Source organism: Nyctibius grandis, chromosome 9, assembly GCF_013368605.1.
Source record: "Nyctibius grandis isolate bNycGra1 chromosome 9, bNycGra1.pri, whole genome shotgun sequence".
NCBI lineage: Eukaryota > Metazoa > Chordata > Aves > Nyctibiiformes > Nyctibiidae > Nyctibius > Nyctibius grandis.
Window position 1 is genome coordinate 8,937,645 of NC_090666.1, and position 13,826 is coordinate 8,951,470.

Genomic DNA, 13,826 nt, shown 5'->3' on the forward strand with positions numbered 1-13,826 from the left:
TATTTTCAGTGGAATCTCTGGCTGAGCAAGATTGGATTAAATGTGAATAAAACCTTCTGACCTTATTTGGTATTTATCTCATCAGCATTAGATTGCTATTAGTTGATTGAGAAATTGTACAATACTAGCACTTTGTGATGACTGCATGAGCTGGAAGGCATTTGGCGGAGGAAAACTGACACGCGTCAGGAAATTTTATTCATGGCTTTGTCATTGTCTGTGTTTTGGAGAAGTTACTACTGCTTTTCCGTATCTGAAAAATGGGGATTAAGTATGTCTCAGGTGCAGTCTAAATTAGGGCTTGCACAAGACTTTGAATGTGTAAATATTAATAAATGCATTTTATAGCAAGTGAAATAAGCACGAAGGAGATATTTCAGAATGCTCAGTAACTCTTAACATGTTGTTCCTTTATTTTCTTCCACCTATTGAGTAATAGGGGATACAGTGTGATCCTAGTTTTCCCAGTTATGAGGCTGACTGCTAAGGAATTGCTGATTTAAAATCAGCTTTGACAAACTGTGCTGTTAAATCATGTGTCATCAGTCTTTTCCCTCTCCCTACACTGCTCTTGGCCCAGGTGAGTGAGTCGTACTTGTTAGTTAGCGAGGGGTTTCGACTGTTTTCTATTTCAAAGTCTTTGAACTGTCATGAGCAGACTTTAACCTTCCTTGTATAGTGCATGTTAAAACATCTTTTACAGTTTCTTTTTTGTAAACCAAGAACTCCCATAATGCATAGTTATAAGAAAATAAGGAAGTGTAGTTTTAGACACGGTTTTCCTACCAGTCCTGTGTTGAGCCTATGTTCCTGTAGTAGACAAACTTGCACCCTTTCTGAGAACTGAGATCTTTTTCCTTTCAGCTGCAGTGGACCACAGACAGTGGGAATGTTCTCACAGAAACAGTGACTGTTACGTTTGCCTCACCACCTTCAGATGGTAGGACGACATTAATAACTTTGCTGTCTCCAAACGTGATTTGTTTTATTAGCTACGTCACAGAAGTTCAGCTTCCTTCCAGAGAGGTTGCTCTCGTGTTCTGTCACTCAGCTGAACTTAAGAAGGATTATTTTGTTGTGTCTGTTTTGGCATACTTTTTTGAACTATTTGACTGCATGTGTGGAAAAATACGTGTAGTTTTGTTGGGGTTGGCAAAAGTAAGAAAATTGTAAATTTGGCTTTTATTTAGCATCCTCAAGCAACTGAAGATTTTAACAGGATGGTTATGTGCAAAGAACATTTTGCCTTGGATGAAGGTGCTAATAACACCTGTGTAGAGAAAATAAAATTCCCACTGAACAGATATATCTGTTAGGGCACGCAGTACCCAGGAGCTAACTGGGTACTTGAGTTTCTTGATAGTTTATGCTTCACACATGCTTGCTAAAAAGGACTTGAATGCATATTGGGATTCCTGCTTCTCATGACGTCATTGTCTCGATGAGCTACACTGCTAGGATCAGGCACTGAACAATGGACGCTGTATTTCTGCTCTCAGAATTGAGCACGCTCTCTTCCATTTTGCTTAATGCTTAGAATAGAAATAGAAACACAGGTGTTTAGTGGCAGCAGGGCTGGGAGATATGTTTCTTCAGTTTTTTATGTGGTATAACTTCCTTATTAATGTGTGAAGCTAAAGTAGCATCTCTCCACAGCGATCAGTGAGCCACGTAACAAAGTATTAAACTCCCTCCCACTCTGCTGCAAAACCAGAGTGTAGATTTCTGTAGAAACTTGGTTTTATGCATTCATGGTCGAAGGTCTGGCTTTTTTTGAAGATGCTGGTTACACTATTTTTCCTTCGTTGAAAATGGGTTCCTGCTACTATTACTTTGACTTCAGAACATGTACTAAAACAAAGTACAGGTGTGTTTAAGTAGATCTACTTGCTACTCACATAGGATTACATGAGATACTCTGCTGGATCATGGTGGCTGATAAGAAGTTTAAAATGAGATTATTCTGCCCTTTCCCCCAGGTTTCAAGAATATTGTCTAATGTGACACCAAAAGAACTTTCCTGCATGCTTGTGGATGCTTTCCCCATCCCTTGTTTAATAGCTTTGATATGAAACTCATCAGAAAAGTTGTTGGTTTTTAGCAGGGATATGATTGCAGGAGGGTGGAAGAGTGTAATTGTTTGCATACATTAAGGTAATGCTGCAGGCTTCTTAGATGGTTTTTAATCTCAGTGGCACTGCCAGCTTGTTTCCTCATTTCACTGGAACATGGTGGTGGCTACTTTTTGTTCCAGACAGCTGATAGAGAAGTCTCCAGGGACCAAAGGGACACTGCCACAGTTGTCATGTTTAAAGATTTACTTGTGTTGACAGTTATCCGCCACCGTGGTTCTTGCCTGAAGAAGTCCTGATGTGTTTGGGTTTCTTTCCCCTTTGGCCCCTGTCACTCCCTGATCTATTTCTTATCTTTGTTGTAGCAGGAATAATAAACCCCCAGAGGTTTGGCTCACTGTGTGATTTCTCCTAAATGACTTGGTGAACCTGATTTATGTGAAGCAGTTCCATGTACAGCAGTGCATTTACAGTTAATAAAAAGGCCAATGTTGGGCTTTGTTTTGTTTGGGATTTTTTAAACTCTTATTTTAGCTCTTGTTGCAACAGATGAATTTGAACTGAAAAGCATCATGTACCCTTGGTGCTCTTAGGGTAAGAATTTCAGTGCTGACAACCGTCAGAGGACAAGAGGTAAATTTTTAGGCTCAGTTTGAATAGTGTCCCTCTTCTTTAAGGAAGTTTTGTTTTTTAGGAAAAAAAGGAATTTGCAATATCAGTTGACTTACTGTGCTTAAGCTTGCACGTCTATGTTAGTATTTCCATTACTGCACTTTTATGGACAGACACAGAATAGTTGTGCCTTCAACAGCTGTGACAGAGCTCAGCAGGGATGACTTTTGGTATGAACTGTCTGAATACTGGAGAAGGTTCAGGAAGACCAGTTCTTGCTTTCTTTGTCTTTCAGAGATAATTTTCTAAGGCAAAGTGGCCTATCAAATGTGTAAAAATCCATCCAGTGACATACTGAGCTTAAAGGAAGCTAGAGAATTGGATTTGTTTAGTTTTTGGCACATGTGCACCAATTCAGTGGATATAAGCAGATTTTTTATTCCAGCATATCTTGTCTCCACTTAAATATGTGGGTATGTGTTTGTACACATTGCAAACACATGTTTACAATTGTGTTACAAGTCTAAGCAAAAAAAAGAAGCCTGACTGAAAAAATCAGCTTTCATTAATGGATGTGAAATGGTAGCAAGGGAAAACAGCATTGACTTTTCAAACTACTGTTTATACGGGGTTTTTTTTGTTTCAACTTGTGCCAAATGGGGACAAATTTACATTTAAGAAATCAAACAATAACAGAACTAAACCCAGCTGTTTGTTTTCTTGTAGTGCAGAACTCCATATCTCCATGTGATACAGCTTTTTCTATTCTCTCCTAGGTGTAAGAATCACTGCAACTATAAAACTTAAGTGCGTTCCCTTTTACATCTTTTATGAAAGTATAATGACAAGTGAGATAAAGTACCCGTATGTATATGTTTGGGCTTTTTAACTTCTGCCATTCGTATGCCAGAATGCCCATGCTGTGTAAGGAGTGGGCAGATTAGGAGTGGAACTATTAGCTTTATTCCTAGGCATGTTGGTGTAGAATATGACCTAAGGAAAGAACTGCCATCTCTTCCTACATGTGAATATTCACATATGCGTATGGGATCTCTGTACAGTATTAAAAGAGCATAAATATTTGAAGTAGTTGTGTTCAAGATTTATAGAGTGTATCTGATGGTCAGTTACGATTAAGAGTTAGAGTTTGACAATCAGTATATATGTTGAAAAATGTGTCTCCACACAGATTGCTGGAAACTTTTATATGATTTCCTGCTACAAAGCTTTTTGCGATTGACCATTCTCAATTTTTTTCCATTCACCAGGCTAATCTACATGCACAGGGAAAGCTCTTCTTTTACAGTTATGGCAGTGAAACTGAGAAATAAGAGGCTAAGTAATGTCGATTTGTGTCTGGATAAATCTTATCCAAAATATTCTGGGTGGATCAAACAGGAAACGGAATGATTCCGTGGGAAGTTTTCTTGCAGAAATTGCTACAAGTGAACCTCAATTTTTACAAGTCTTCAGGAAATGAAGTCCATCATTCTTGCATTAAATAAGAATTTTGAGGATATGATGTAATCTGTAGGCTGAAAGGCCTCCAGATAAATGGACTTTTGGTGTGATATTGCGTAGAAGTTATCCTAATTTCACAAAGATGTTTGGGAGGGAGTGGTGAGACTTAGAGGATTTGCTGTGTAGATTTTTATTTTGGAAGACACCGCTTTCTTTTGATGCCTGTCAGTTATTGAGCCCTTGGTGAGGTCTGTGTCTTGTCAAATTATTTGATTGCTGCTTTGGTAGAAATGTTTCAGCTTTTATGTTATAACTAGAAATTCTAAGCACAGGGTATGTTGCAATTTGCTCTCCAAAACAGCTTTATTGGTGCTTCTGTTTTTTTATTGTGAACAAGCACATACAGTCTTCCTACAGTATTGTCTTTTTCTCATACCCAGCCTTTTTTTCTTTAGCATCCAACTTCTTCTGCAAAGAGAACAGCATATATGTATATACATCTTTTATATGTCTATACTGAGATTTAAGGGGTTTGTTCAGTTCTCAGGAGAGGCTTTTAAATGGGAATAAGAAATTTTTCATAACTGTCTGCTTCTTCTCTGTGGCACTGCAGGGAGCTCAGCAGGGGAGTCAATCGGCACCAAAGCAGAATCCAGCCAGAGCGGGGAGTTGTTGTTACCAGAAACAGCTCAGCTGTTGTCTTCACTGTCTTCACTTCAGCCCAAGATATTTGCACAACTTCAGGTACGGTCAAGTTGTTTACAGAAGGTCAAACGTTCTGCACTGGGAGTGCTGAAGGCGAGCTGAGAACAGCAGGTTCCCTCTCAGCTAATAATCCCAAACACTGGCTAGGTAACATGGACTTTGAAATAGCTGTCAGCTCTTACTTTGGCCTCTCTTGCATGTCACATTTAGCATATAGCCGTGGTGCAGGGGATCTCACTGCCATCTTTGACACTTTGAAGTTGGGGTCTCTTGTGAAGGCAAAACCAAGAAGATGAAGGTAGTGGGCTTCTGCCTCAAACCAGCACCTATTCGTTTTCCACATGGTCCAGTCATTTCATGATGAAAATGCTGCAAAAATGAGGGGAGATAAGTCAGTCTTATTTATTCCTTTTAAATCCTTCTTCAGCTTCTTAAGAAAATGTGTTAAAATCATAAAACTGCTCCCAGCTCCGATCTGTAAACTTGCAAGTTGAAAAGCTTAAGAGTGGGGATAAGAATGTCATGCTTAAAGAGTTTCTAAAGCTCATCTGCCTTCAACACTGGCTCTCTTAACCTTCTTCCTTAACTACTTGTTTGAAAAGCTGCCTTCATGCTTCCTGAACCCAAATGAAATGCATGATCTCTTCCCTAGAAATACAGTCTGAAGTAAGACAGAATCATAGAATCATTTTAGTTGGAAAGGACCTTTAAGATCATCAAGTCCAACCGTTAACCCAGCACTGCCAAGCCCACCACTAAACCATGTCCCTAAGCACCACATCTGCACATCTTTTAAATACCTTCGGGGATGGGGACTCCATCGCTTTCCTGGGCAGCCTGTTTGACAACCCTTTTGGGGAATAAATTTTTCCTGATATTCAGTCTAAACCTCCCCTGGTGCAACTTGAGGCTGTCCTAATTGTTTTCTAATACAACCTTAGCCTGGGGTTGCTGGGATTGGCTGTTCGAAAGAGATGCTGTATAGGAAGTTAGAAGCTATCCAGTTCCAGCATTGCAAAATTCATGCCATTAAATGCGAATTCCTCCTGCTGTAAATACTACTATGTTAGTTCTTCTGCCTTCTCTTTCACAGGGATTACAGCTGCAGTCAACTTTTACCTCCACAAATGAATCGACAGCCCTGATAGCTGTAAATAACCATTCCCCTCCCAGCCCTGCAAGTCTCCTGGATTCCATAGGGAGTGCAATAACCAACCATTCTCTAGTACTTAGTCAGGGACAAAGTCTGCAAGCAGGTGCTGGCCTAGCACAGCATAGCGCTGCTGCCTCTGCTTTTGGGACTTCGCCTAGCTGTGATCAGAGTCTGGTCACCATGGGCCAGCTGGTAGCAGTTGGAGGAGTAGATGACTCCAGAAGCCTAGAAGGAGGAGTCCATCAGATTCTCTTGGGAGATGTACACACTATTCCAGTACGGATTGTGGACAGCCATCCAGCACTTAGTAAGTTGCAGTCTTCCCAATAATATGTAAATATAGAAAATATGGTGGATCTCATTCTGTGTTTCTTCAAGACACCTTGAAGAAAGGAGAGAAATGTGTTGATAATGGGGAACTCCAGCATAGGCTTCTTTCAGCTGATTCTAATTAGTTTTTACTGTGAAAACATAACTGTTAAAAAAAAAACACAAAACCAAACAAACGAACAACCCAAAACTTACTTTTTGCTGTAAAAGATGACTTCTTAGTTAAACTGCTTATTACTTGCTTTTACCAAACACCAACTTACTTGATGAACACAATATTTTTGCCAAAAATCCTAATATTTAGCTAAAATTACAATCTTCAAAATAATTGTTTAAAGGAAAAAATAAGAATACAAAATAACCAATACTGAATCTAGTTAGGACTCTTTGAAAATAAATTTGTTTTTTTAATGACTTCTTTCTTTGCACCATCCCAGCAGGTTTCTGTTTGTTTTTTTTTTTTTTAAATAAACTTTTACTAGGATCCTGTAGTCATCCATACGCTTTAGAAGTAATCAGTTGGAGTTGTAATTGCTTGTAATTTCAAACTTCTGTTTGAAAATACTTTTTAAAAAATATGCAATAAACACCACAAATAACTTCCTCTCTATCAAAATAGAAGGCTCCTTAAAACCATTGTTATCAAATATAGATACAGTCTTTGGATTCTCACGATGGAACCTGACTGAGAATGAAAGCTTGTATTCTCAAAGAATGGTTTCTAATTCTTTGTGAAGAAAACCTATTAGATATGGAGCATATATAGATCAGTGCGGCATATCCTTTTGACTTTCCAGACAGTCTGAACTGTTAGCTGTGCAGTGCTTTATTTTTGCTATGTTACCTTTTCTTGTCATCTGTGACTTCTAAAAAGATGACTCTTGAGTAGTTTTGCAGGAGTATCTAGGTAAAGATGTGCTAGATCATAGCCTACGCCTTCGTAATGCCAGATAGCATCAATAATAGCGATAATCATCTCCATATGTCCTGATGACTTGTGCAGGTCAGCAAAACTTAATTTGTACTAAATTCTGTAGTATTCTGAAAATGCAAATATAAGACTACATGAAGATATAAAAAGGAAATAAAGGGTACTTGAGGAAATATACTGATATTCATATGTGTTAAAGTAATATTGGGATATTTTACTGTGGCAGTATTGTCAAAGTTAAATTTAAGGGATTTTCTGCCTGCTGTACTCAAATGTTTGTATAACTGGTGGTTTTCCCCTTTATAATTCAATTTGACTACTTTCCTGAGAAATTCCGTTTTCATTCAAGGTAAAAGAATTTCAGAGAGGTTTTCAAATGCACCTCCTCCATTCAGTTGTTTAACCCATTTGTTCAATCTAGATGTTGATGCCTCTCAAAAATTTTTGTAAGTGATGAGTGTTGTAAGTGAATTTTTAAAGAAATACTATTTTACACAAAAAGAAACGTAGACAAATGTAGAATTATGTAACTGCAAGGACTAAACTCACTGTTCCTTTGGGATTTCCTTTTCTTTTCTGCTCAATGTCTCCGTCTATCATCACCAGGTTGAATTTTGGAATTGTGAGAATATTGGTGCCATTCCTAAGTTATGTGGAGGAGTTGCCTATAAAATCAACAGATACTTTTATTCTTTTCAGAGGCAAGTTCTTTGTCTGGAGAGCAGGAGGACAAAAAATAGTCTAGACTGAAGAGGGAATAATGTTACAGAGCTTATTTGGAGGAAACACCATATACTTGAACTTAGCAGTTCAGTCTGTGTATTTCAAGATATTTTTTTCTCCTGTGTGTGTGCAGACACTTACACACATGTGCGCTTGGTTAAAATTATCCTGTATGCTCTGGATTTTCCCTTGTCCAAGTGCTAACCTAACAATAAGCTATTTCCTGCTGAAAATGTGTGTGCAGTCATTTGTAAGTGGCCGATCATGCCTGAAGTGTAAGTCATTCTCTAAATCAACATGCTTTAGAGTTAATTTTTTCAGCTATAGCACCTCCATTCCTCCTTTCCCCTGGAAAAGAAAAAAAAAAGAGATGGTAGTTTTATTTTTCCATGGGAAGGAGGAAAGACATTTTGTGTGAGAGTAATTTTATATCTCTAAACATATTTTTTTTTTTATAAAATGTTTTAAATATTCTTACTCGAGGGGGCCCTTACTGCAGTAAATTCATGTCAACTTGTAATGTCTTATAGCACAGTAGATGACACAACTGGCTGTCAAACTAAATAGCAGTGAACTTCACAAATGCCTTACCTATTAGCTTGAGTTCCTGAAATATTTTTCTTTTAAATTCATACAGTTATTGGGGTGAAGCTTTATCAGTGGAGTTTGAACTTCAGTGTTTGATTTTTTTTTTTTTTCCGTTTTGTTTTTAAGCTGAAGAAAATACAGAGGATGTTATCTGTGCAAGCCAAGTTAAACAAGAGCCAAGAGAAAAAGCACTGTCTATGGAGCCATAGTTCCTCACCTATTTAAACCTGTGAAGCCTGGAAGGATTTTTCAAATCAGAGAACTCTAAATATCTTGGAAGGAAAGGCAGGTGCTCTCAAAGTAATGCTATTCTTAAATCATATTGTGACATTCAGACTAGGTATATTTTACACTAGTTCTGACAGACAGCTGTTTTGATTTATGACTGATGTGGCTCACTGCCGGTTCCAGGTCATTCAGTTGCCCAGGGGAACACCACCTCTCTCTTCTATTTCAAGTTTTGAGTAATTTGGATGCTATCCAAATGGCCCATTTTGGTTAACATTTCTGAAGGTCTTCCACAATTTAGTTCCTTAGCTTTAGAATGTGGATCACACTGCTGGGTTTGCTTTTCTCCTTGAGACCCTTGACTGTTACAGCACTACAGAGACCATAGAATCTGCCAGCTCCAAGACCACAGAATCCAACAGCAAAGTGTACCAGTACAGCAATGGTTTTGTGACAAAATGAAGGTCCGAGATGCTAAATTTCAAAGTGATGAAGGACATGGATGCTTAAGAAAATGCAGCTTTGATCTGATCATAATGTTAATGGCATGAAGATCAAGGAGAGGAGAAAGGTGAGGTTGCCAGGTGAACATAAAGTTGTATGATGAAGAAAAGTGTGTGAATTGTAACAGAGAATGTTTTCAATTTTGACATCTTTGAACTTATGTTCTGGCTTTATAAGGAGGTTCATTGCTGCATGCAGCCTTTGCAGTGGTACTGTATTAGCAGTTGGTCATAACAACTAAAAGCAGTCTTGTCTCATGGAAAGTGATTGCTGCTATTTCAGCCTACCTACCTTTTTCTTTATGCACTTACACTATCAGCTCGGATAAATGTGATCTAACCTGCTGCTGTTCATGATGTAGTGCTTATGGATACATTACTAACAAAGAGAGGCCCAAGAAAACAAAGCGAGTGACATAAATCCAAGCAATATGTGCAAGTGGGCTGTCACTGTAACATTCAGAAAACAAACTCATCTTTTTCAACAGTGGCAGCTTCTAAGACTAAAGTGGTCTGTATTACTTAAAATAATTACCAGGAATCTTTAAAAAACTGAATATGATAAAGAAATATCTACTAGCAATATTTAAGCCAAAGCCATAATAAGTGACAAGTACTGAGTTGCATAATCTGTGACAGGCTTGTTTAAGAAAAAAATAAAACCACCTGCAAAGACTTGGAATCCATTTAAAGCAGTAAATGAAATGAAACTGATGCCAACATAAATATCAAGTTGAACAGTGACATTGTTTGATTCAGATGTTGAGTTCTTAGAGCAACATTCAGAGTATTTTGTATACAGCAATACCAGCATTTCTGTTATTAGTTCCTACTAAGTGGTTGAGAGCTTGATCATAAAATTAGATATTTTTTTCTGCATGCTGTACAAGAATGCAATCTGAGGACTTTCTCTTTTTCAGACTTAAAAAAAAAATAAACAAAAAACCCCGCAAAAAAACCCCAAAACCAGAAAAAAGGTTGGTTTATTTTGTAGAGGAGAAAGTGGTAGGAATATTATATGAACATAAAGATTAACATTTTTAAATTGTTAAATTTGTTAACATACATTCAAGGCATTCACAAACATCATCTAAATAGTGGCCATTTAAAATTAATTTTTAGTTTTCTTTTGAGTATTTAAAGCTAAAATTTTCAAAAGTCTCACATTGAACTTGGGTTCCTGATACCTTTATATGCAGCATCTGTTAGGTAGATGCTATATCTTAGTTTTACCTTAAAATATATTAACTTCTGTGAGGTTAACTAGCGCTGTTAATGCTATTCATTTAAAGCTAATGTTTATGAGTTAGCTTAAATTAGAATTTTCCAACAGGATCATGCTCTTATTTAATGAGAGTCAGTATTTCATTATGCAGGCGCATAGAGAATCTCCAGTTGTTTGGAGTCTCTCATATTTAGTTTCCACACTGACTTGTTTTGTGGTATGCCTTACTCAATTCTGGGTAGGTAAACCCCCACAGGGTTCACCCTTTGGGGTTTTTTTCTGTTGTTGTGAATTGTGAAAATATGTCCAAAATGGATGTTTTCTGCTGCAGTCGTAGCTCTGGAGCATGCAGGCAGCAGTCACCTTTTCTTTTCCAACTCAGTAACTATATACCAGAATGGGCACCTCCTTCCATGATTCCATCGCCTTCGGTTTTTCTTAGAGTTTAAACTAAAGCATTCCAAATTATATCACCTTTCTCAATATTACTTATTTTTTGGGGAATTGTTCCTCATTTTTGAGAACGCTTATTCTCAAAAGAATAAATTGCAGCTAAAGATTACCAGCAAGAGGTTATTTCAGTTTTAGTTCTCTTCAAAGCAGACAATACATTTGTGGCTGGAGTAAAAGCTTAAGGAAAGAGAAATTACATTTCCATCAGTTCTTGCTTAGTTCCCTCATTAACAGATCTGCTCTTTAACAGTCACTGTTCTTCCCACCATGAACTACAGTCTTATCCTGTGCTGAACAATATTTCTGACAGTATTTGTGTTTTTGGTTTAGTGCTCACAGCTGGAGGAAATACTCTTTTAGTCCATCTTGAATTGCAGGCTGTGAAATTAATTTTATAATCTACACTGATTTGCACAGTACCCTGAAAACAATAGAGCAAAAAGTTGGGAGAAATTTAAAGAAGCAGTAAAGAATCAGTTGTTGTTAAAAGCTGGGGATGAGAGTTGCAATTCTGTTCACTGAAAAATTTTACTTGAAATGCTTCTCCAGCCAATACTCACATTTTTGTTTTCGGTTTCCTTAATTTTCACAGAATTTCGGTTCTTTGTCTTCCAAATACATATTCCAGTTTATTACTGTGTTGTTTTGTAATTTAGCATAACCTTTCCTCTTTAAAGAGTATGTTTACATTGTTTTGTGCATGTTGCTACTGGAGAAAATTGAACTCATCACCCATATCCAGTCTCCATATTCAGCTTAACACCTTAGTTCACTAATGTCCACCTAAATTATACAGAAAATACTCTATTCTGTATATGAAAAAATCACAAGTAAACAATACCACTTTCAATGCACTTAAACTTGTTTGAATAGAATACTCGAGGCTGATTTTTCAGAGGCGGCTAATATAGCTTGGTGCAAAGTAGTTGGTTATTACTTTGTGTTGGAATTTTAGACGTTTTTCTGATGTTTACTTTGTTTTCTTGTGGTTGTTACGTTCAAGCGTTTATTTTTCAAACCTAGAAGTCCTGAGCTTCCACAGTACTGTAAATGAACAAGTTATTCTCCAGTTTGTTCTCATTGGTAGTTACCCGTAACAGTGATTGGTTGGCTTGACAAGAAGGGCTGTGCTTATGTATGTGCATGCAAAAATAACTTTTTGGTAAAATGTAGAGAAGACATAAAAAGGCACACAGGCACAGCTCTCGTTCAAGGCTGGCAGCCTCTTGGATGGAAACCAGTAGTGTTAATGAGTCCTTTTCGTGCTATTCAGAAATCCAGACTCGGTCATGTGGTATGAAGGTTGTTGCAGTTTGTACAAAACTTAGAGACAAATGTCTGTATATGTATGTGTATATATATTTATATAGTAACTTAATGTATAATATTCCTATTCAAATGTAAACTACTTTTTCTTTTAAAGTGATGGTCTATGTTGTGGTTATGGGGGCTCATGGGGAGAAATACAAGAGCTACTTGAGGGCAGTGGTTTCTGGGGATGAAGAAGAAAAAGTAGGACAGCTCCAGGGAGACCAGGTAGAAGAAGGTCCTGAAGGTGTGTGAAAAGCAAGGATCCTGCAGGGAGGGCTGGAGGGGGCTGTGCTGGGTGGGGTGGTCCAAGGCCCTGGAAAGGGGTTGCAAGCCCATTGCAAAGGCTCAGTGCAGCTCCTGAATCTATGCCAGTAGTGGATAAGGGTGAGTTCATGGTAGGAATTTAGAGGTATGGAAGAAAAGGGAAGCCTGTCTTGCCCTCAAAAACAACAGAGCTGCTTGAGTTTTGGTGAGTACCAGAGGCAGCTAAATGGCTTCCCATAGTCTGAGACACCCATTCTTCTAATATGAAGAAGAAACTCCTCTTGGACCTTCAACCCAGGAGCATAGACTCTTTTCCTTTACATGTTACCAAATAGAAATATACCTTTTCTTCCCAACTGAATTAACTTGCTGCTCTCCCCATCCCTATGACTGCAGCTCTGTCTACCTCAAGCACGCTCAGTATCCACCCAAGTCTCTCTCTCTTCACACTTATTAGGGCTTCCACCCAAGTCCCATGCCCTCAGACCCTCCAATTCTCAATGTTTCACTGCTATACTGTCGTGCAGTGAACTCACCAGCTGCTTCAAGTGAACACTGGTGAGATTTGCTTCCATCAGTTTTTCTTCCTGTCTCTCCAGGATCCATATATTCCTTTTAATTTCACGAAGTTTTTTCCTTGCTTCCTTTGGGGCTTATCATCCTTACCTGGATGAATATCAGGCAGCCACATTTCACAGGACATCTGTTACATTCACAGCAACGTAAAAGATTTGAGAAGGAGAAAAGGATAATTTCTGCCAGCTGTTAGGGCTTTATATTGAGAAACTGGCCTCTTTCCTTTCATACCACTTGAGTTCCTGATTCTGGCTGTGGATAGTAGTTGGCTGTTGACTTGTCTGTCTGTTGGCAAACTTACAATTTGCTGCCTTAAGCCTATTCAAACAGGTATGTTTTCAAAAGGTTAGGCAGGAAGAATCTGTGCCATTAGGGATAGAAAGTGTGGTATAGCTGAGGATGGTGCTGTGAAAAGTTACTGCTCTTCATGGATCTCTGATGAGAAAATTTTCCTTGATCTGCCCTTCCAAAGCTTTCATAGGAATAAACATCAGAGCCTATCCCATCAGTAATGATTATCTTCTCCCAGCAACAGTGCACCTCATTAATGACTGAAAAAAGCGGTGTGAAACAGGCTGTGTTGATTTTTGTAGGTCAGAAGCTATCCAGCAGGTCTATCCAACAAGCATCAACTAAGGTATGATTTGGGGGGAGAAGGAGGGGAAGGCAAAAATCTCATCACATGACAGGA

General features: G+C 38.2%; 1 protein-coding gene across 9 annotated transcripts in view; it reads left to right on the plus strand.

The window, feature by feature from the left end:
- Positions 1–13,826, plus strand: part of CARF (calcium responsive transcription factor) — a 35,532-nt gene that overhangs the window by 16,749 nt on the left and 4,957 nt on the right. For 6 of the 9 annotated variants that reach the window (XM_068408117.1, XM_068408116.1, XM_068408118.1 and 3 more), the window contains 5 exons: positions 865–940; positions 4,759–4,889; positions 5,944–6,310; positions 8,702–9,374; positions 13,729–13,772. In XM_068408117.1, the coding sequence (XP_068264218.1) occupies positions 865–940; positions 4,759–4,889; positions 5,944–6,310; positions 8,702–8,784 (657 nt within the window). In that variant the 3' untranslated portion in view covers positions 8,785–9,374; positions 13,729–13,772. The remainder of the gene's footprint in view (positions 1–864; positions 941–4,758; positions 4,890–5,943; positions 6,311–8,701; positions 9,375–13,728; positions 13,773–13,826) is intronic. The other 3 variants (XM_068408120.1, XM_068408119.1, XM_068408121.1) reach the window with 1 other exon arrangement.